At 43.2% G+C, this 21,468-nt stretch overlaps 1 protein-coding gene across 1 annotated transcript; it reads right to left on the reverse strand.

The window, feature by feature from the left end:
• Nucleotides 1-3,486: 3,486 nt before the first annotated feature.
• LOC131993211 (uncharacterized) lies at nucleotides 3,487-4,452 on the reverse strand. The gene has a single exon (XM_059358999.1). It carries the CDS (start codon nucleotides 4,450-4,452, stop codon nucleotides 3,487-3,489), a length of 966 nt encoding a protein of 321 aa, XP_059214982.1.
• Between the last annotated feature and the right edge of the window lie 17,016 nt (nucleotides 4,453-21,468).

Below are 21,468 nucleotides of genomic sequence, written 5' to 3' on the forward strand. Positions count from 1 at the left end.
ATTCGTAAATCCCTCCATCCCCATGTTTCTGTTTGGAGTGAGGGGAGGGGTCAACAAAAACCAGAACTTTCACCAGGAGACAAGATTTAAAAACACAAACATAATATTACCAACAAAAAGACACAAAATGACCCAAAAAATACACAAAATCGTCCAAAAAGACAGAAAATTACAAAAAAAAAACGCAAAAAATCAAAAAAGACACAAAATTGGGAAAAGAGACACAAAATTACCCCCCAAAAACAAAATGACCAAAAAAAAGATGTCAAATATACAAAAAACTACCAAAATTACATAAAAAGACAAAATCTCCCAAAAGACATAAAATGACAAAACAAGGATGTAAAACGAAAAAGAAAAACATTTAATTTGCAAGAGACAAAAAGTCACTAAAAAAAAGACACAAAATTATCAAAAAAGAGACACAAAAATATCATAAAAGACATAAAATGACCAACAAAAAGACACAAAATTACCCCAAAAGACAAAGTGACAAAAAAAAGGATGTAAAATGGCAAAAAAAATCCATAACATTTTTCCCACATCGCCCCATCTAAAAGGAACATTCAATGACTGAAAAAGATGTAAAATTACCCCTAAAAGGATATAAAATGACGAATAAAGGCATAAAATTACCAGAAAATGACACAGAATTACCAAAAGAGGACGTAAAATGACTGAAAAAGATGTCAAATATACAAAAAACTACCAAAATGACATAAAAAGACAAAATCTCCCAAAAGACATAAAATGACAAAACAAGGATGTAAAATGAAAAAGAAAAACATTTAATTTCCAAGAGATACAAAGTGACTAAAAAAAGACACAGAAGACACAAAATTATCAAAAAGAGACACAAAATTATCAAAAAAGAGACACAAAAATATCATAAAAGACATAAAATGACCAACAAAAAGACACAAAATTACCCCAAAAGACAAAGTGACAAAAAAGGATGTAAAATGGCAAAAAAAAATCCATAAAATGTTTCCCACATCGCCCCATCTAAAAGGAACATTCAATGACTGAAAAAGATGTAAAATTACCCCTAAAAGGATACAAAATGACGAATAAAGGCATAAAATTACCAGAAAATGACACAGAATTACCAAAAGAGGACGTAAAATGACTGAAAAGGACATTAAATGAGTAAAAGCTCAGTTTTAGGAACTAAAATGAGGAATCAGGATCCTCCTGATGCCTCTTCAGAGACTTTATTCAGGTTTTCTCTGGAGGTTTTCAGATGAACGAACAGTAAATGTTGCCTGTCAGAATAAATATAATGTGAGACATTTTGTCCTCAGCAGAGGAAACAGAAACCTGCAGCCAGGAGACAGAAATGCCTGAAACTATTTCCTTAATTTCTACTTTATGTAACGGATTAAATTCTCACATAATCTGCCGTCTTTGTGTTTTTCCAACCTGCAGAATGAATGTGTTTTATTGGGACGTGTTGATGTTTTGGTGTGTTTGGGCTCATTTTGTTGCATTATAACTGATAATAATGAGATTAATGTTGACTTGGTGTCTCTGATTACAGGGTTTTTTGGCAGAAACGTCAGACTGCAAATACTGAATGTAACTCTGAGATATTATGACACAATTCAGACCAACTGAGTGTGTGTTTGTCCTCACGTACACACAAACAGACTCACATCATCACACCAGGACTGTTGACAGAGCCGACAGCAGGCCAGCTCTCCCTTATCAGCTCTCTTTAACCCTGAAGAACCCTGAACACATGGACTGATGCTCAGACCAGGCCCGGGAAAAACACCAGACCGTTATGGGAAAAAAGGACAAAGGAAATATGACCAAAAGTGACGTAAAATGACCAAAAAAGAACCTAAAATGACTAAAAAAGGACAATTCACAAAATCACAAGGGCATAAAATTACCAGAAAATGACGTAAAATGCCTAAAAAAGTAAACAATTAGTAAAAAAAAGACACAAGATTATCATAAAAGATGTAAAATGACAAAAAAGACACAAAATGACCGACAAAAAAAGACACAAAATTGCAAAGAGAGAGACAAAATGACACCAAAAGACATAAAATGACCAAAAAGATGAGACAAAATGACAAAAAAGAGACATAATGACCCAAACCTGTTCTGAGTTGTACTGGTAGTCATTTTATTGTGAAAAAAGGTGTTAATAATTGAATCAAATTCAACTATTCCTCATTATGTTTCTCATATTTATTATTATTGTTGTTGCTCCCCAAAGAGTTCCAGCTGCTTGTTTATCAGCTGATCTCTTCATCAAACAACACTTTAGACTTTAGACGTCACATTACGTGACACGAATACGACAATATCACATGTTGATGTTTATGATACGCAAATCCCTCAAATGGCATGAAAAAAAATCAATACAATTTCTCCATCCCCCCATCAGTGCATCCCTCATCCCCCCATCCTCCATCCTCCCATCCTCCCATCCTCCCATCCCTCATCCCCCATCCTCCCATCCCCCCATCCTCCCATCCTCCCATCCTCCCAACCCTCACCCCCCATCCTCCCAACCCCCACCTCCCATCCCTCATCCCCCCATCCACCCACCCCCACCACCCATCCACCCATCCCACCCCACCCTCAACCCCACCATCCACCCATCCCCCCACCACCCATCCACCCATCCTCCCATCCTCCCATCCTCCCATCCCCACCCCCCATCCACCCATCCACCCACCCCCCATCCTCCCATCCTCCCATCCCTCATCCCCCCATCCCCCATCCACCCATCCTCCCATCCTCCCATCCCTCATCCCCCCATCCTCCCATCCTCCCATCCTCCCAACCCTCATCCCCCCATCCTCCCATCCCCCCATCCACCACCCCAACCTCCCATCCTCCCATCCCACATCCCCCCATCCTCCCAACCTCCCATCCTCCCAACCCACATCCTCCCACCCACATCCCCCCATCCCCCAACCCCCCATCCTCCCATCCTCCCATCCCCCCATCCTCCCATCCCCCCATCCTCCCCACCCTCCATCCCTCATCCCCCATCCTCCCATCCCCCCATCCCCTCCCAACCTCCCATCCTCCCATCCCTCATCCCCCCATCCTCCCATCCTCCCATCCTCCCATCCTCCCATCCCCCCATCCTCCCATCCTCCCATCCTCCCATCCCTCATCCCCCCATCCTCCCATCCCCCCATCCTCCCATCCTCCCATCCTCCCATCCCTCATCCCCCCATCCTCCCATCCCCCCATCCTCCCATCCTCCCATCCTCCCATCCTCCCATCCTCCCCATCCCTCATCCCCCCATCCTCCCATCCTCCCATCCCCCCATCCTCCCATCCTCCCATCCTCCCATCCCTCATCCCCCCATCCTCCCATCCTCCCATCCTCCCATCCTCCCATCCCTCATCCCCCCATCCTCCCATCCCCCCATCCTCCCATCCTCCCATCCTCCCATCCCTCATCCCCCCATCCTCCCATCCCCCCATCCTCCCATCCTCCCATCCTCCCATCCCTCATCCCCCCATCCTCCCATCCTCCCATCCTCCATCCCACATCCTCCCATCCCACATCCCCCCATCCTCCCATCCTCCCATCCCCCCATCCTCCCATCCCCCCATCCTCCCACCCTCCCATCCTCCCATCCCCCCATCCCCCATCCTCCCATCCCACATCCTCCAATCCCACATCCTCCCATCCTCCCATCCTCCACCCTCCCATCCTCCCATCCCACATCCTCCCATCCCACATCCTCCCATCCCACATCCTCCCATCCCACATCCCCCCATCCTCCCATCTTCCCATCCCACATCCTCCCATCCCACATCCTCCCATCCCACATCCCCCCATCCTCCATCCCCCCATCCTCCCATCCTCCCATCCTCCCATCCCACATCCTCCCATCCCACATCCCCCCATCCTCCCATCCTCCCATCCCACATCCCCACATCCCCCCCATCCCCACATCCCCCCATCCCTCCATCCCCACATCCCCCCATCCCTCCATCCCCCCATCCCCACATCCCCACATCCCCCCATCCCTCCATCCCCACATCCCCACATCCCTCCATCCCCACATCCCCCCATCCCTCCATCCCCCCATCCCCACATCCCCACATCCCCCCATCCCTCCATCCCCCCATCCCCACATCCCCCCATCCCCACATCCCCCCATCACTCCATCCCCACATCCCCCCATCCCTCCATCCCCCCATCCCATCCCACATCCCCACATCCCCCCATCCCTCCATCCCCACATCCCCCCATCCCTCCATCCCCCCATCCCCACATCCCCACATCCCCCCATCCCTCCATCCCCACATCCCCCCATCCCTCCATCCCCCCATCCCCACATCCCCACATCCCCCCATCCTCCATCCCCCCATCCCCCCATCCCCACATCCCCACATCCCCCCATCACTCCATCCCCACATCCCCCCCATCACTCCATCCCCACATCCCCCCATCACTCCATCCCCCATCCCCACATCCCCAATCCCACATCCCCCATCCCTCCATCCCCCCATCCTCCCATCCCCCCATCCCTCCATCCCCCATCCCTCCGATAGTAGTCATTTATATCTTTTGTTTGGTAATTTTGTACCTTTTTTGCGTAATTTTGTAACTTTTTTGGATGATTTCGTGTCTTTTTAGATTATTTTCTGTCTTCTTTTGGTAATTTTCTATCCCCCCATCCCCCCCCCCCCCCCCCCCACACACACTCTCTCTCTCTCTCTCTCTCTCTCTCTCTCCTGCTCCCTGAGGATAAATCCTGTTGTCGTCCTCAGCTGAACCGTTCTTCAGTCTGATTTTATAACCTGACTGTTGGTCACCTGCAGAGAATGTAACACACATTCATAGGCATGCACACGCACACTCACACACACATTCATAGGCATGCACACGCACACTCACACACACACACATTCATAGGCATGCACACGCACACTCACACACATAAACACACACACATTGTGCACTTGCATCACATCATGGGAGCAGGAACCAGAAACTCAGGTTGAATCACATGAGAACAGGAAACAGGAAACAGTGAAGAATGTGAGACAATAAAAGAGAATCTGTCACATAACAGGAGGAGAAACAGAGGAGGGTTTATCAGGGAAAAGGTTTAAAAGTTTTAAAAAATACTTCAATTCATTTAAGGTGGAATACAATCTGTTTTTGAAATATGTCTCTTTTGGTGATTTTGTGTCTTTTTTGATTTTGTGTTGTTTATTTGGTAATTTTGTGTTGTTTATTTGGTAATTTTGTGTTTGTTTTGGATGATTTTGTCGCTGTGGCGTAGTTTGAGCCACCGTGAGTTCTCCTCAGCAGGTAGGACACGGAGTATAATCAACGTTCAGGATACTTTTATTTAATGCAGTTTATCAACAGGTTACCAACAGTGTACAGAGCCGTTCACAGGCTTTATGCTGCCGTGCTCTGTCTGTTTGTCTGGTCCAGACTGTGTGTGTGCTCCAGTCATTCCGCCTCCCAGGTCCAGCACGCTACTGTGTTTTAAAAGGGAGAGAGTGATTAGCTAATGCTGTGCAGTTGTGTTAATCACTCTCACCTGGCGCTGCTCTCCTGAGCCCTCTCCACACCTCTCTCCTGCAGCTGATGCACCACGCCCCCTCCACATACCTCCACCGCCCGACTTAGGCCGGGGAGCCGTCCGGCCTAACCTACTCCCCCCCCCCCCTCCCCATGGGAGCGGGAAAGGAAGTCGGCCACAACCATCTGCGCCCCCGGCCTATGGATCACCTTGAACTTAAACGGCTGTAGTGCCAGATACCAACGGGTGATCCGGGCGTTGGCATCCTTCATGCGGTGGAGCCACTGGAGGGGAGCATGGTCCGAGCAGAGGGTGAATGGGCGCCCCAGCAGGTAGTACCGCAGAGCATCGACCGCCCACCGGATGGCCAGGCACTCCCTCTCCACTGTGCTGTACCTGGCCTCCCTTTCGGACAGCTTCCGGCTGATGTAGAGCACCGGGCGGTCAACGCCCTGCACCTGCTGAGACAGAACGGCCCCCAGCCCTCTGCCCGACGCATCAGTCTGCAGGACAAAAGGGAAAGAGAAGTTAGGTGTGTGGAGAAGAGGCTCCCCACAGAGGGTCTGTTTAACCCTCTCAAGCGACACCTGGCACTGCTCCGTCCACTGGACCGGATCTGAGGCACCCTTTCGGGTGAGGTCAGTCAAGGGGCTGGTCAGCTCCGCGAAATTGGGGATAAATCTCCGGTAATAGCCTGCCAGCCCCAAGAACCGCCGCACCTCTTTTTTGGTCTTGGGCCTTGGGCAGGCTGCAATAGCAGCTGTCTTATCTACCTGTGGACGCACCTGCCCGCCGCCCAAGTGGTACCCCAGATACCGTACCTCCCTCCGTCCAACTGCACACTTCTTCGGGTTGGCCGTGAGCCCCGCCTGCCTCAATGAACCCAGCACTGCAGCCACCTGCTGCACATGCTCCGCCCAGGTGGTGCTATGGATGATTACATCATCCAGGTAGGCGGCAGCATATGCAACATGTGGACGCAGCACGCGGTCCATGAGGCGCTGAAATGTGGCTGGGGCCCCGAACAACCCGAACGGAAGTGTAACAAATTGGTACAAACCGTACGGAGTGGAGAAGGCCGTTTTCTCCCTGGACTCTGGAGATAGGGGAATCTGCCAGTAGCCCTTGGTCAAATCCAGTGTCGTGAAAAAACGAGCAGTGCCCAGGCGATCCAGGAGCTCGTCGACCCGAGGCATTGGATAGGCATCAAACCGTGAAACATCATTCACCCTGCGATAGTCCACACAGAACCGGATGGACCCATCCTTCTTGCTTACAAGAACGATGGGGCTACACCAGGCACTGTTGGACTCTTCTATTACCCCCATCTCCAGCATCGCTTTCAATTCTGCCTGAACCACTTTTCTCTTGTGTTCAGGTAACCTATAGGGCCGTGAACGCACCGTCACGCCCGGGTGAGTCTCAACGTTGTGTTGAATAAGACTTGTGCGTCCTGGCAGGGGGGAGAACACGTCAGCGTAACTCTGTTGCAACCTGGCAATATCTGTTCTCTGGGACGGTGAGAGATGGTTTTCACAAAGGAGCGAGGCAGGATTGGCCGATTTTGGAACCTCTGGCCCCAACTCATCTCTCTCTGTAATTGCCGTCACCAGGGAAACAGACTCAGCCTCTCTCCATGCTTTGAGGAGGTTGAGGTGATAAATCTGCGTAGCCCCTCCCCTGTCAGATCGCACAAGCTCATAATCGACATCACCCACTCGTCGTGTGACCACAAAGGGTCCTTGCCACTTGGCGAGTAATTTGGAGGTGGAAGATGGGAGTAATACAAGCACTTTATCTCCCGGTGAAAATTGTCTTAGCTTAGATCCTCTGTTGTACAGCCGCTGCTGACGTTCCTGGGCCCGGAGCAAATTCTCCCGTGATAACCGCCCCAATGTGTGGAGTTTTGCTCTCAGGTCCAGGACGTATTGCACTTCATTTTTACTGGGGCTTGGACCTTCCTCCCAGCTTTCTTTAACAAGGTCCAAAACCCCCCGTGGTTTCCTGCCAAACAGCAGTTCAAAGGGAGAAAATCCCGTGGAGGCCTGGGGTACCTCGCGCACTGCAAACAGCAGAGGATCTAGCCACTTATCCCAATTAGGACTATCATCGTGCACAAACTTACGGATCATGGACTTCAAAGTCTTATTCAGGCGCTCAACGAGGCCGTCAGTTTGCGGGTGGTAAACACTGGTTCGAATAGACTTGATGCCCAATAATCCGTACAGTTCTCTCAGTGTTCGTGACATAAACTGGGTGCCTTGGTCAGTCAGGATCTCTTTCGGGATCCCGACTCGGGAGATAACTTGAAACAGTGCCTGCGCCACACTCTTTGCAGAGATGGTGCGCAGCGGCACTGCCTCTGGATATCGCGTTGCGTAATCCACAAGAACTAACACAAAGCGATATCCCCGTGCGCTCCGGTGAAATGGCCCGATGAGATCCATCCCAATACGCTCAAACGGGATCTCAATCAGTGGTAATGAGCGCAAGGGCGCTCTCGGGATGGCCGGTTGGTTAACCAACTGGCATTCAGGGCAAGACGCGCACCAGCGGCGCACGTCTGCCCGAATGCCTGGCCAATAGAATCGGGCCATTACACGGTTCAGTGTCTTTTCATACCCATATGCCCAGCCATCGGGTTAAAATGAGCCGCCTGGAAAACCATTTCCCGGCGGCTTTTTGGTACCAACAACTGGGTAATTATGTCATTTGTCTGAGTGTCACGACTCACTCTGTATAATCTGTCCCTGCGCAGTGAGAAGTGGGGATACGTTAACGCTGCGTCAGGGCGCACCATGTGACCATCAATTTTTATCACTTGGTCAAAGGCAAAGCGTAGAGTATCATCACGAGACTGCTCGAGTGGAAAATCTTCCATGGAGGCAAACACGGGCACCGGTGGAGCCTCCGGTGGAGGCACCACCGGTGCCCGAGGCTCCCCCTCCCCGTCTGCAGTGTCGGACAACCTCGCGTCACCACTGAGCACAGCGCACATATCCCATGTCCCTGTCGGTCGTGAACGCACCCCCACACACTGTCCCACTAATCTGTCAAACCCCGGCCAATCAGTACCCAGAATCAGGGGGTGCGTCAGGCGGGAACTAACCGCAGCCTTAACACTATGCTTTTTTCCCTTAAACCGAATTTCCACTGGTACTACAGGGTATCTGTGGATGTCCCCATGCACACACCTAATATCCACCCAGCCCGCCTCCATCAATGCCCCGGGTCGAATCAGACTCTGGTGGACTATGGACTGCGTGCAGCCAGAGTCCACCATTGCCCGATGTGTACCACCCTGGATCCTTACCGGAACGCTGTACGTCCCTCCTAGACCGGGGGAGGGTGCTGGAGGTCCGACAACCCGGACCACTTGACCGACCTCCATGAGTGGACACTCTCGGCGGAAGTGTCCGGGCTGTCCACACCTCCAGCACTCCTGCCCTGCCGCCTGAGGAACCCTCTGTGGGTCGAGAGCAGCGCCCGTAGCGGCTGGAGCCTGGGAAGGATAAAAAAGAGAGGGAGGATTAGTGCGCGGGCGAGGAGAGGGTCTAGCCGGCGTGGAGGGCTGGGGACCCGGCACCGGTCTCCTGCGGGGGCGCTGGTATGGGACGGACGGGAGAGACTGGCCGACCCTCATGTGCCCGGCCCCAGGAGAGAACAGCCAGATGGTCCTCCGCCAGGGTTATGGCAGCCGCCAGATCCGCCGGGCGGGTGGCAGCGCACCCAGTCCGAGGTGGCCGTTGGGAGCCCCTCCACGAACTGCTCCAAAACCACGGTTTCCAGCAGCCGCGCCTCGCCCGCAGAGCTCCCCGGCTGAAGCCACCTGGTCGCCGCATCCTTCAGCTGTTGCGCGTAGACAAATGGCCGATCCGCGGGACCCAGCTTGGTCCCCCGGAACCTGCGCCGCTGGTCTTCTGTGGAGAACCCCAACCTGTCCAGAACTGCCCGCTTGATGTCCCTGAACCGACACCGTGAGGGTCCGGGTAGGCCGAATGCCGCCGTCTGCGCCTCTCCCGACAGCAGAGGAAGCAGGCGCACAGCCCACTCTTCCTCCGGCCAGTTGCATGCCGTCGCCGTCGCCTCGAACATGTCCAGGTACGTCTGGGGGTCATCATGGGCCGCCATCCTCTGGATCGTGACACCAGCGAACGAGGGGGCTGACGACGCCCCCCCCAACCCGGTTAACCATCACCTCCAGAAGCTCAGCTTGTTTCTCTGCCTGGAACTGGAGAGCGGCCAGTTGTTGTCTGTTGAGCGCTGCCTGGTCCCGGCTCATAGCTGCAACCTCCGCCAGCATCTGCGCCAGCGTGGTCACCGGCGTTTGTGGCTCCGACATCTCTACCTGCTGAGTCCTTGTTCGGGCGCCAATGTGGCGTAGTTTGAGCCACCGTGAGTTCTCCTCAGCAGGTAGGACACGGAGTATAATCAACGTTCAGGATACTTTTATTTAATGCAGTTTATCAACAGGTTACCAACAGTGTACAGAGCCGTTCACAGGCTTTATGCTGCCGTGCTCTGTCTGTTTGTCTGGTCCAGACTGTGTGTGTGCTCCAGTCATTCCGCCTCCCAGGTCCAGCACGCTACTGTGTTTTAAAAGGGAGAGAGTGATTAGCTAATGCTGTGCAGTTGTGTTAATCACTCTCACCTGGCGCTGCTCTCCTGAGCCCTCTCCACACCTCTCTCCTGCAGCTGATGCACCACGCCCCCTCCACAGTCGCCTATAAAGAAAGTATATTTGTTCCATCCAGTAATTATTGACTGATTTGACGCCTGCAGCAGATTTAAAGCGTCGCGTTATAACCTGAGCAGAGAAGTCAGACAGCTCATAACTCATGTTGAGATGAATCTGTTCTTGTGAAGGAATCAGACGCTGTTTGATCCGGTTTCTGGAGTCGTCTGGATCAGGATCAGGATCAGGATCAGCAGCTGGAGCCAGCAGAGATCTCCAGTATGTGAGCCATGAGTATCTGATCCACCTGCTGGTCAACAACTTCAGGACCACCTTACATATCTCACACACACACAAACACACACACACAGAAACCCAACCTGTCTAACACCTGGACCAGGACCTGAGGCCGCCCCCCCAAGAAACATACAGGAAGACTGCAGTCAGGCTTTTGGTCATTTTGTATTTATTTTTTTTGTCATTTTGTCTCTTTTTTGGGGGGTAATTTTTGAGCCTTCTTTGGTAATTTTGTGTCCTTTTTTGGTAATTTTGTGTCTTTTTGGTATTTTTTTTGCCATTTTTGGAGTAATTTTGTCTCTTTTTTGGGTCATTTTGTCTCTTTTTTGTAATTTTGTGTGCCTTTTTTGGTAATTTTAGCCTTTTTTGGGGTAATTTGGTGTCTTTTTTGGTAATTTTGTGTCTTTTTGGCCATTTATTTCCATTTTGGTAATGTTGTGTCTCTTTTGGCCATTTACGTCTTTTTTTGATAATTTTGTGTCTTTTTTTGGTCATTTTGAATCATATTTTGGTAATTTTTTGTCCTTTTTTTGGTAATTTTGTGTCTTTTTTGGTAATTTTGTCCCTTTTTTGTAATTTTATGTCCTTTTTTGGTAATTTTGTGTCTTTTTTGGTTATTTTTTTGCCATTTTCGGGGTAATTTTGTGTCTTTTTGGTCATTTTGTCCCTTTTTTGTAATTTTGTGTCCTATTTTGGGGTATTTTTTGTCTTTTTTGGTCATTTTGTTTCTTTTTTGGGTCATTTTGTCTCATTCGTGTCCCTTTTTTGTAATCTTATGTCTTTTTTGGTCATTTTGTGTCTTTTTTGGGGGGTCATTTTTTGAGGTTTCTTTGGTATTTTTTTTGTAATTTTAGCCTTTTTTGGGGTACTTTTGTGTCCTTTTTGGTCATTTTGTGTCTTTTTGGCCATTTACTTCCATGTTGGTAATGTTGTGTCTCTTTTGGCCATTTACGTCTTTTTTTGATAATTTTGTGTCTTATTTTGGTAATTTTGAATCATATTTTGGTACTTTTGTGTCTTTTTTTGGTCATTTTATGGAGTTGTATTGGTAATTTTGAGTCTTATTTTGGTAATTTTGAATCATATTTTGGTACTTTTGTGTCTATTTTTGGTCATTTTATGGAGTTGTATTGGTAATTTTGTGTCTAAATCTGATTGTCTTTGTGTGAAGAAATATTAAAACATGTGATCAATGATAAATGATCCATAAAGCAGGACCCAACAGTCTGAATCAGCCTGGTGTCTGTTTACATCAGTGATTAAATAAGCAGGACTTCCTGTTCCTCTCTGATATGCTGCTAATGTGTCTTCATGTTTTAGTCCAACAGCTGATAGAAGCAGCAGGAACCAGTCCAGCTGTTGGTTTTATACCAGCAACACCAAAGGTCAACCAACTAATAACACAACCTGACTCTGTTCAATTACATGCAATAACCACGCAAACATCTCATTTACCTGCATATGATACAGCAGTGTTTTTATCTTTTTTTGTTAATTTGTGTCTTATTTTGGTGATTTTGTGTCTTATTTTGGTAATTTTGTCTCTTTTTTGATCGTTTCATGTCCTTTATTTGGTCATTTTGTGTCTTTTGGTAAAAATCCTGCATTCAAAACGTACCAAATTGAAAGTACAAAAGTATCTGCATCAAAATGTACTTAAAGTATCAAAATTAAAAGTACTCGTTCTGATCATACAAAATTAACCAACTCAGATTGTTTCATATATTATAAATATATTATTTCATTTTGTTAAACCAACTAATAACACGACTTTACTCTTTAAAATACATGCAATGCACACGCAAAAATCTCATTTACGTGCATATGATACAGTAGTCTCTACCACAGCTCCCATAGACTCCTATGAGAGTCTCTACCGCAGCTCCCATAGAGTCCTATGAGAGTCTCTACCACAGCTCCCATAGAGTCCTATGAGAGTCTCTACTACAGCTCCCATAGACTCCTATGAGAGTCTCTACCGCAGCTCCCATAGACTCCTATGAGAGTCTCTACCACAGCTTCCATAGACTCCTATGAGAGTCTCTACCACAGCTCCCATAGACTCCTATGAGAGTCTCTACCACAGCTCCCATAGACTCCTATGAGAGTCTCTACCACAGCTCCCATAGACTCCTATGAGAGTCTCTACCACAGCTCCCATAGACTCCTATGAGAGTCTCTACCGCAGCTCCCATAGACTCCTATGAGAGTCTCTACCACAGCTTCCATAGACTCCTATGAGAGTCTCTACCACAGCTTCCATAGACTCCTATGAGAGTCTCTACCACAGCTCCCATAGACTCCTATGAGAGTCTCTACCACAGCTCCCATAGACTCCTATGAGAGTCTCTACCACAGCTCCCACAGACTCCTATGAGAGTCTCTAGCGCAGCTCCCATAGACTCCTATGAGAGTGTCAGGACATGGTAAGGTTGACTGCTGGAACAAAAAGCTGCAGTTATAGGCTCTAAAAGACAGTTTAAACAAGAAATAAATGTCTTTTTTGATCATTTTGTGTCTGTTTTTGGTATTTTGGGTCTTGTTTTGTCATTTTCTGTCTTTCTTCGGTCGTTTTGTGTCTTTTTTGGACTTTTTCCAACAATTAAATTTTTTGGTCTTATCTTTTTTGGGGGTAATTTGATGTCTGTTTTTGGTCATTTTGTGTCTTTTGGGGACAATTTTGTGTCTTTTCTTGGTTAATTTCTGTCTTTTTTTGGTCATTTTGTGTCTTTTGGGGACAATTTTGTGTCTTTTCTTGGTTAATTTCTGTCTTTTCTTGGTCATTTGGTGTCTTTTGGGGACAATTTTGTGTCTTTTCTTGGTTAATTTCTGTCTTTTTTTGGTCATTTTGTGTCATTTGGGGACAATTTTGTGTCTTTTCTTGGTTAATTTCTGTCTTTTCTTGGTCATTTTGTGTCTTTTGGGGACAATTTTGTGTCTTTTCTTGGTTAATTTGTGTCTTTTTTTGGTCATTTTGTGTCTTTTGGGGCAATTTTGTGTCTTTTCTTGGTTAATTTCTGTCTTTTTTTGGTCATTTTGTGTCTTTTGGGGACAATTTTGTGTCTTTTCTTGGTTAATTTCTGTCTTTTTTTGGTCATTTTGTGTCTTTTGGGGACAATTTTGTGTCTTTTCTTGGTTAATTTCTGTCTTTTTTTGGTCATTTTGTGTCTTTTGGGGACAATTTTGTGTCTTTTCTTGGTTAATTTCTGTCTTTTTTTGGTCATTTTGTGTCTTTTGGGGTAATTTTGTGTCTTTTCTTGGTTAATTTCTGTCTTTTTTTGGTCATTTTGTGTCTTTTGGGGACAATTTTGTGTCTTTTCTTGGTTAATTTCTGTCTTTTTTTGGTCATTTTGTGTCTTTTGGGGACAATTTTGTGTCTTTTCTTGGTTAATTTCTGTCTTTTTTTGGTCATTTTGTGTCTTTTGGGGACAATTTTGTGTCTTTTCTTGGTTAATTTGTGTCTTTTTTTGGTCATTTTGTGTCTTTTGGGGACAATTTTGTGTCTTTTCTTGGTTAATTTGTGTCTTTTTTTGGTCATTTTGTGTCTTTTGGGGCAATTTTGTGTCTTTTCTTGGTTAATTTCTGTCTTTTTTTGGTCATTTTGTGTCTTTTGGGGCAATTTTGTGTCTTTTCTTGGTTAATTTCTGTCTTTTTTTGGTCATTTTGTGTCTTTTGGGGACAATTTTGTGTCTTTTCTTGGTTAATTTCTGTCTTTTTTTGGTCATTTTGTGTCTTTTGGGGACAATTTTGTGTCTTTTCTTGCTTAATTTCTGTCTTTTTTTGGTCATTTTGTGTCTTTTGGGGACAATTTTGTGTCTTTTCTTGGTTAATTTCTGTCTTTTCTTGGTCATTTTGTGTCTTTTGGGGACAATTTTGTGTCTTTTCTTGGTTAATTTCTGTCTTTTTTTGGTCATTTTGTGTCTTTTGGGGACAATTTTGTGTCTTTTCTAGGTTAATTTCTGTCTTTTTTTGGTCATTTTGTGTCATTTGGGGACAATTTTGTGTCTTTTCTTGGTTAATTTCTGTCTTTTTTTGGTCATTTTGTGTCTTTTGGGGACAATTTTGTGTCTTTTCTTGGTTAATTTCTGTCTTTTCTTGGTCATTTTGTGTCTTTTGGGGACAATTTTGTGTCTTTTCTTGGTTAATTTCTGTCTTTTTTTGGTCATTTTGTGTCTTTTGGGGACAATTTTGTGTCTTTTCTTGGTTAATTTCTGTCTTTTTTTGGTCATTTTGTGTCTTTTGGGGACAATTTTGTGTCTTTTCTTGGTTAATTTCTGTCTTTTTTTTTGGTCATTTTGTGTCTTTTGGGGACAATTTTGTGTCTTTTCTTGGTTAATTTCTGTCTTTTTTTGGTCATTTTGTGTCTTTTGGGGACAATTTTGTGTCTTTTCTTGGTTAATTTCTGTCTTTTCTTGGTCATTTTGTGTCTTTTGGGGACAATTTTGTGTCTTTTCTTGGTTAATTTCTGTCTTTTTTTGGTCATTTTGTGTCTTTTGGGGACAATTTTGTGTCTTTTCTTGCTTAATTTCTGTCTTTTTTTGGTCATTTTGTGTCTTTTGGGGACAATTTTGTGTCTTTTCTTGGTTAATTTCTGTCTTTTTTTTTGGTCATTTTGTGTCTTTTGGGGACAATTTTGTGTCTTTTCTTGGTTAATTTCTGTCTTTTTTTGGTCATTTTGTGTCTTTTGGGGACAATTTTGTGTCTTTTCTTGGTTAATTTCTGTCTTTTTTTGGTCATTTTGTGTCTTTTGGGGACAATTTTGTGTCTTTTCTTGGTTAATTTCTGTCTTTTTTTGGTCATTTTGTGTCTTTTGGGGACAATTTTGTGTCTTTTCTTGGTTAATTTCTGTCTTTTTTTGGTCATTTTGTGTCTTTTGGGGACAATTTTGTGTCTTTTCTTGGTTAATTTCTGTCTTTTTTTGGTCATTTTGTGTCTTTTGGGGACAATTTTGTGTCTTTTCTTGGTTAATTTCTGTCTTTTTTTGGTCATTTTGTGTCTTTTGGGGACAATTTTGTGTCTTTTCTTGGTTAATTTCTGTCTTTTTTTGGTCATTTTGTGTCTTTTGGGGACAATTTTGTGTCTTTTCTTGGTTAATTTCTGTCTTTTTTTGATCATTTTGTGTCTTTTGGGGACAATTTTGTGTCTTTTCTTGGTTAATTTCTGTCTTTTTTTGGTCATTTTGTGTCTTTTGGGGACAATTTTGTGTCTTTTCTTGGTTAATTTCTGTCTTTTTTTTTGTCATTTTGTGTCTTTTGGGGACAATTTTGTGTCTTTTCTTGGTTAATTTCTGTCTTTTCTTGGTCATTTTGTGTCTTTTGGGGACAATTTTGTGTCTTTTCTTGGTTAATTTGTGTCTTTTCTTGGTCATTTTGAAACATAGATGAGTGAGGATGAACTGTGTTTGACTGGGAGCTTTTTTAAACCAAACTGACGATAATAAAACAACAACAGACCAAGTTGAGGTCTGTCCAGCTCTTGGCTCTTGTCTGTGGTGATTGTTGAGATGAACAGGGTTCAGCCAGTGGGACCTCCTATTGAAGGAGCAGCAGGAGGAAGGAGGTGCTGGCGGGTTACTGAGTGACAGAGCGCCGGCCATGGCCTACATACTTCTGTTTGTTGGATCAACGATAAGATCTGTGGTTCCCGCCGTGAACTAGGCCACCTCACCGCCAGACGGAGGGGAGACCCCGCCGCAGTAATTACTGTTCACACTCAATATCACTGGGTTTGTCTTTGTGTGTTTGGGGGACGTCAACAGCAGCCAATAAACATCCCACTGAACTTTAAACATTTGGACTGTAACTCTTTTTTTGGTGATTTTGTGTCTTTTTATGGTATTTTTGTCTCTTTTTTATAATTGTGTGTCAATTTTGTGTCTTATTTTGGTAATTCTGTGTCTTACTTTGGTAATTTTGTGTCTTATTTTGGTAATTTTGTGTCTTTTTATGGTATTTTTGTCTCTTTTTTATAATTGTGTGTAAATTTTGTGTCTTATTTTGGTAATTCCGTGTCTTATTTTGGTAATTTTGTGTCTTTTAAAAAAATGTTGTGTCTTATTTTGGTAATTTTGTGTCTTATTTTGGTAATGGTGTGTCTATTTTGGTAATTTTGTGTCTTTTTAAAAAATGTTGTGTCTTATTTTGGTAATTTTGTGTCTTATTTTGGTAATTCTGTGTCTTATTTTGGTAATTTTCTGTCTTATTTTGGTAATTTTGTGTCTTTTTAAAAAATGTTGGGTCTTATTTTGGTAATTTTGTGTCTTATTTTGGTAATTTTCCGTCTTATTTTGGTAATGGTGTGTCTATTTTGGTAATTTTGTGTCATTTTTGATAATTTTACGTCTTTTTATGGTATTTTTGTCTCTTTTTCATAATTTTGTGTCTTATTTGGGTAATGATGCTGAATATGAGTGTGTGTTTGTGTGTTTGGGGGACTTCAACAGCAGACAATAATAATCCCACTGAACTTTAAACGTTTGGACTGTAACTCACATTTATTCAGTTTTTACAGATAAAAACGCTTGATTTTATAGATTCAGAGAAGCATAATGGTCATTCTGTGTCTTATTTTGGTGATTTTGTGTCTTACTTTGGTAATTTTATGTCTTTTTGTGATTTTGTGTCTTTTTTCAATAATTTTGTGTCTTATTTTTGTAATTTTGTGTCTTATTTTGGTGATTTTCTGTCTTATTTTGGTAATTTTGTATCTTTTTTGGTAATTTTGTGTCTTATTTTGGTAATAATGTGTCTTTTTATGGTATTTTCGTCACTTTTTCATAATTTTGTGTCTTTTTATGGTATTTTTGTCTCTTTTTTTGTATAATTTTGTGTCTTTTTTCCATTTACTTCCTTTGTGGTAATTTTGTGTCTTTTTATGGTATTTTCATCACTTTTTTAAAATAATTTTCTGTCTTATTTTGGTAATAGTGCTGAATGTGTGTCTTTTTTGGTCATTCTCACCTTTGTGATAATTGTATGTATTTTGTGGTTATTTTGTGTCTTTTTTGGTATTTTGGGGTCTTGTTTTGTCGTTTTGTGTCTTTTTTGGACTTTTTCCGGTCTTATCTTTTTTGGGGGTAATTTGATGTCTTTTTTTGGTCATTTTGTGTCTTTTGGGGACAATTTTGTGTCAATTTTGTGGTAATTTTGTGTCTTTTTATGGTATTTTCATCACTTTTTTTTTATAATTTTCTGTCTTATTTTGGTAATAGTGCTGAAACTGAACGTGTGTTTGTGTGTTCAACGGCACCAAAACCAATAAAAACTCCAGTGAACTGTAAACATTTGGACTGTAACACATGTATCCATGTATTTATTATTGTTATGAGAGTGTAGATTGGGAGAAGCATGTTTCTGCTCCAGTCAGTGACTGGTTACCAGTAGCTTCACATTAAGGCCAGTGCGTGGCCTCTCCACCTGTGTCTGTGTAACAAATGTCAGAGTGACTCAGACTCATTTTATGTTGCATCCTGATGCTAAAATCCTTTAAATGATGTGACGAGAGCAGCTGAACGCCTGGTTTCCTCCTGAACGCAGCATGTACCAGTCTGTTCGTGATGCCTTCAGGTGCTGTCTGTAAACTCCAAACATGCTCTGAGGAGACTCACGCTGTTCCTAATGTAGGAGCAGTGAACTGGCTGTGACCGTGTTTAGTGGATCCATAAACTTTAGTTTGTCAGAAACTTTCTGTCTTTGTGTTCTATTTAAAACGTGTTTCATGTCTGAACTCAAACTACACACCGCTGGCTTTGTGTTTACGGTTTATAATCTGTGAAATGCTGTTTCCACCATCACTAACCGTTCTAAATATGAGGGGAGGGATGATTTTTTAAATCTATTATCATATTTTAGACTTCCCCTGCGTTCTGCTGCTGACTGGTGCAATGATAGTATGTTGAAGTTTATATGTTTTTTAAGATTCTATATTTTCTGTCTATATATTCTGCTATTTATACTATTTTTATACATAACGAATTTCCCTCCAGGGATCAATAAAGTACATTTTTCACAGTTAACCTGTTTTAATCACTGTGTCAAAGTGCAGATGGCCGACTGTTTCCCCTTGGTTTAACATGGATTATTATTATTATTATTATTATTATTATTATTATTATTTTGTGTCTTTTTTTTGTAATTTTGTATCCTTTTTTAGTCATTTTGTGTCTTTTTTTGTCATTTTGTTTCTTTTTTTAGTAATTTTGTGTCTTTTTTAGTCATTTTGTGTCTTTTTTTGTCGTTTTGTTTCTTTTTTAGTAATTTTGTGTCTTTTTGTGTCTTCTTACGCCTGGATTCCACTGGATGCGTAACGACTCCGACAGGGGTCTGTCCGCAACGGCTGCGTATCTACGCAGTCCGTCAACACCCACCGGATCGTCTGTGTCGGAGCTGTTGCGGACAGCAGAGTCCCGAGGACGCACGAGATCTCGCAAATTCACGCCTAATCAATTGATATAACTGGAAGATAATCAACATCTCCTCGTTAATGACTGGAGACAAATCCAGCGACTCCGTCTTAACGAGCGCTAACGAGGTCGGCCGGCTTGTTAACGAGCCGGCCGACCTCGTTAGCGAACCCGAGGTATTTTATTTTGAAAATATACCGGTGTTTTATTTTGTGTCTGTGCAAGACTTCCTGTCCCGAACGATCTGCTCTGTGCTGAATTTATGCGTAGTGCTCCGTCGTCCGACAAAAATAGAAGCTCTGCTCCAGTGTTGGAGGGCTGTCGGATGGCCCTGCGTTGTCGGACTCATTACGCAGCGGATCTGCAGTCGGTGGAATCTCACACATTGATTATAATGGGTGCGTAACGGCTCCGACGACGGATCTGCAGCCGTTACGCATCCAGTGGAATCCAGGCGTTATAGTCATTTTGTGTCTTTTTTTAGTCATTTTGTGTCTTTTTTTAGTCATTTTGTTTCTTTTTTGGTCATTTTGTGTCTTTTTGGTCATTTTGTGTCTTTTTATGTCTTTTTGTGTCTTTTTTTTTGTAATTTTTTGTCTTTTTGTGTCTTTTTTTAGTCATTTTGTGTCGTTTTTTAGTCATTTTGTGTCTTTTTTTGGTAATTTTGTGTCTTTTTTTAGTCATTTTGTGTCTTTTTTTAGTCATTTTGTGTCTTTTTTTCTGTCATTTTGTCTCTTTTTTTGTCATTTTGTCTCTTTTTTAGTCCTTTAGTCCAACATAAAATGTGATTTTGAATCTTTTTTTTACTTTCAAAACACTATCATACTCAATAAAGAATTGTAAATGTGTCAAATGTGACCAAAGGTGTCAAATCTACCATATAAGAGGGTTCCATCCAGTTCTATCATTTGATAGAACTGCTTTGTTTTCTAGTCTGATGGAGGCAACAAGTCTGATTATTTGCAGCTTTAGAGACTCTAGAGGGTTAATGTGACTGTGATGAAGCATCTGTTGCCAGAGAAAGAAGCCGAGTCAGCAGAAGTTTCTGCAGAGAGCGACAACCCCTCGTCCACTTTACTGAACATAGGTGAGGAAACAGAGTTACATAAGGCTGAGCTAACACACAGCCACGATACAGCCACACAGCTGGACATCTGTTCAATAATAATAATAATAAGACATGACAATAATTACATCACAACCAAGCCTTACAATAAAAAGTTTGAACTATTTTCAAACCACCTTCCCACTGCATAACCTGACACAGCTGGTCCCAAACACACAGGTCAGATTAACATCTTTATCAGGAGAAACATGGAACAGGTCTACATAGCAACTCTTTTGGTCATTTGGTTCCTTTGTTTGGTAATTTTGTTCCATTTTTTGGTCATTTTGTTCCTTTTTTTGGTAATTTTGTTCCTTTTTCGTAATTTTGTTTCTCTTTTTTTGGTAATCTAGACATTTTCCATGTTTTTCTTGATAATGATTTTTTTTATGATCAATAAAACCATGTTAAATGTCTAGATATCAGCTCTTAAATTAAACTCTTATCAGGTATTTTTGTTGTTATCATTATATTTGTCCAAACAAATGAACCTTTAGTTGAACCAGACATTAAAATGAACCAGAAACTGAAGAAAACAAGGAGGTCTGATATATTTTTCCATGAATGTACATCCTCAGAAAAAATCGAATTAATTCTCTACATTAAGCGACTGAAGTTCTGCTGCAAAAACTATTGCAGGATAAAAAGCAAAATTATTCATTTTTTCTGCCTCATTGCAAAATTACAAGAAAAGGAACAAAATGACCAAAAAAGAAACAAAATGACCAAAAAAGAAACAAAATTACCAAAAAAGAAACAAAATTACTTGAAAATTTGACACAAAATTTCCAAAAAAGAAACAAAATGAACAAAAAAGAGAAACAAAATTACCAAAAACAAACAAAATTACCACCAAAAATTCCCCAAAAAGAAACAAAATTACCAAAAAAGAAACAAAATCACCCAAAAAGTAAAACAATTACCAAAAAAACTCCCAAAAAAGAAACAAAATCACCAAAAATGAAACAAAACTACCAGAAAGAAACAAAATTACCAAAAAAGGAACAAAATTACCCAAAAAAAAGAAAAAAAATTACCAAAAAAGAAACAAAATTACAAAAAAGAAACAAAATTACCACAAAAAAAACCAAAATCACCAAAAGAGAAACATTTAAAACAACTTTTCTGACATGAAACATCAGACTGAAGCAGCTGAGTTCCTGCTGCGTCTCCTCCTGCTGCGTCTCCTCCTGCTCCTCCTGCTGCGTCCCGTGAGGTGAAAGAGTTAATGAGACGGCTGCAGAAAGGATCCTTTGTTACATAAGAAGCTGTGAAACTGGCTGACTGACCCACATCCAGAGGGACGGAGCCGCTGCAGCGTTGCTCGGTAACTTCTGGCTCTTTTTCTTTGCCGCTTCGTCTTTTGGACTCCGGACACGTTGCCACGGCAACCTTATGTAGGACAGGGCCGAGCGTTTGAAGCTCCAGACGGGTTCACGGCCAAGGAGGTTACAGAAAGTTACAT

The sequence above is a fragment of the Centropristis striata genome, chromosome 20, assembly GCF_030273125.1.
Source record: "Centropristis striata isolate RG_2023a ecotype Rhode Island chromosome 20, C.striata_1.0, whole genome shotgun sequence".
In the NCBI taxonomy this organism is placed as follows: domain Eukaryota; kingdom Metazoa; phylum Chordata; class Actinopteri; order Perciformes; family Serranidae; genus Centropristis; species Centropristis striata.

What these genes read in the sequence shown, in the direction of transcription:
- LOC131993211 (XM_059358999.1), bottom strand. Translation starts at nt 4,452, where the DNA reads ATGGGGGATGGAGTGATGGGGGGATGTGGGGATGGAGTGATGGGGGGG.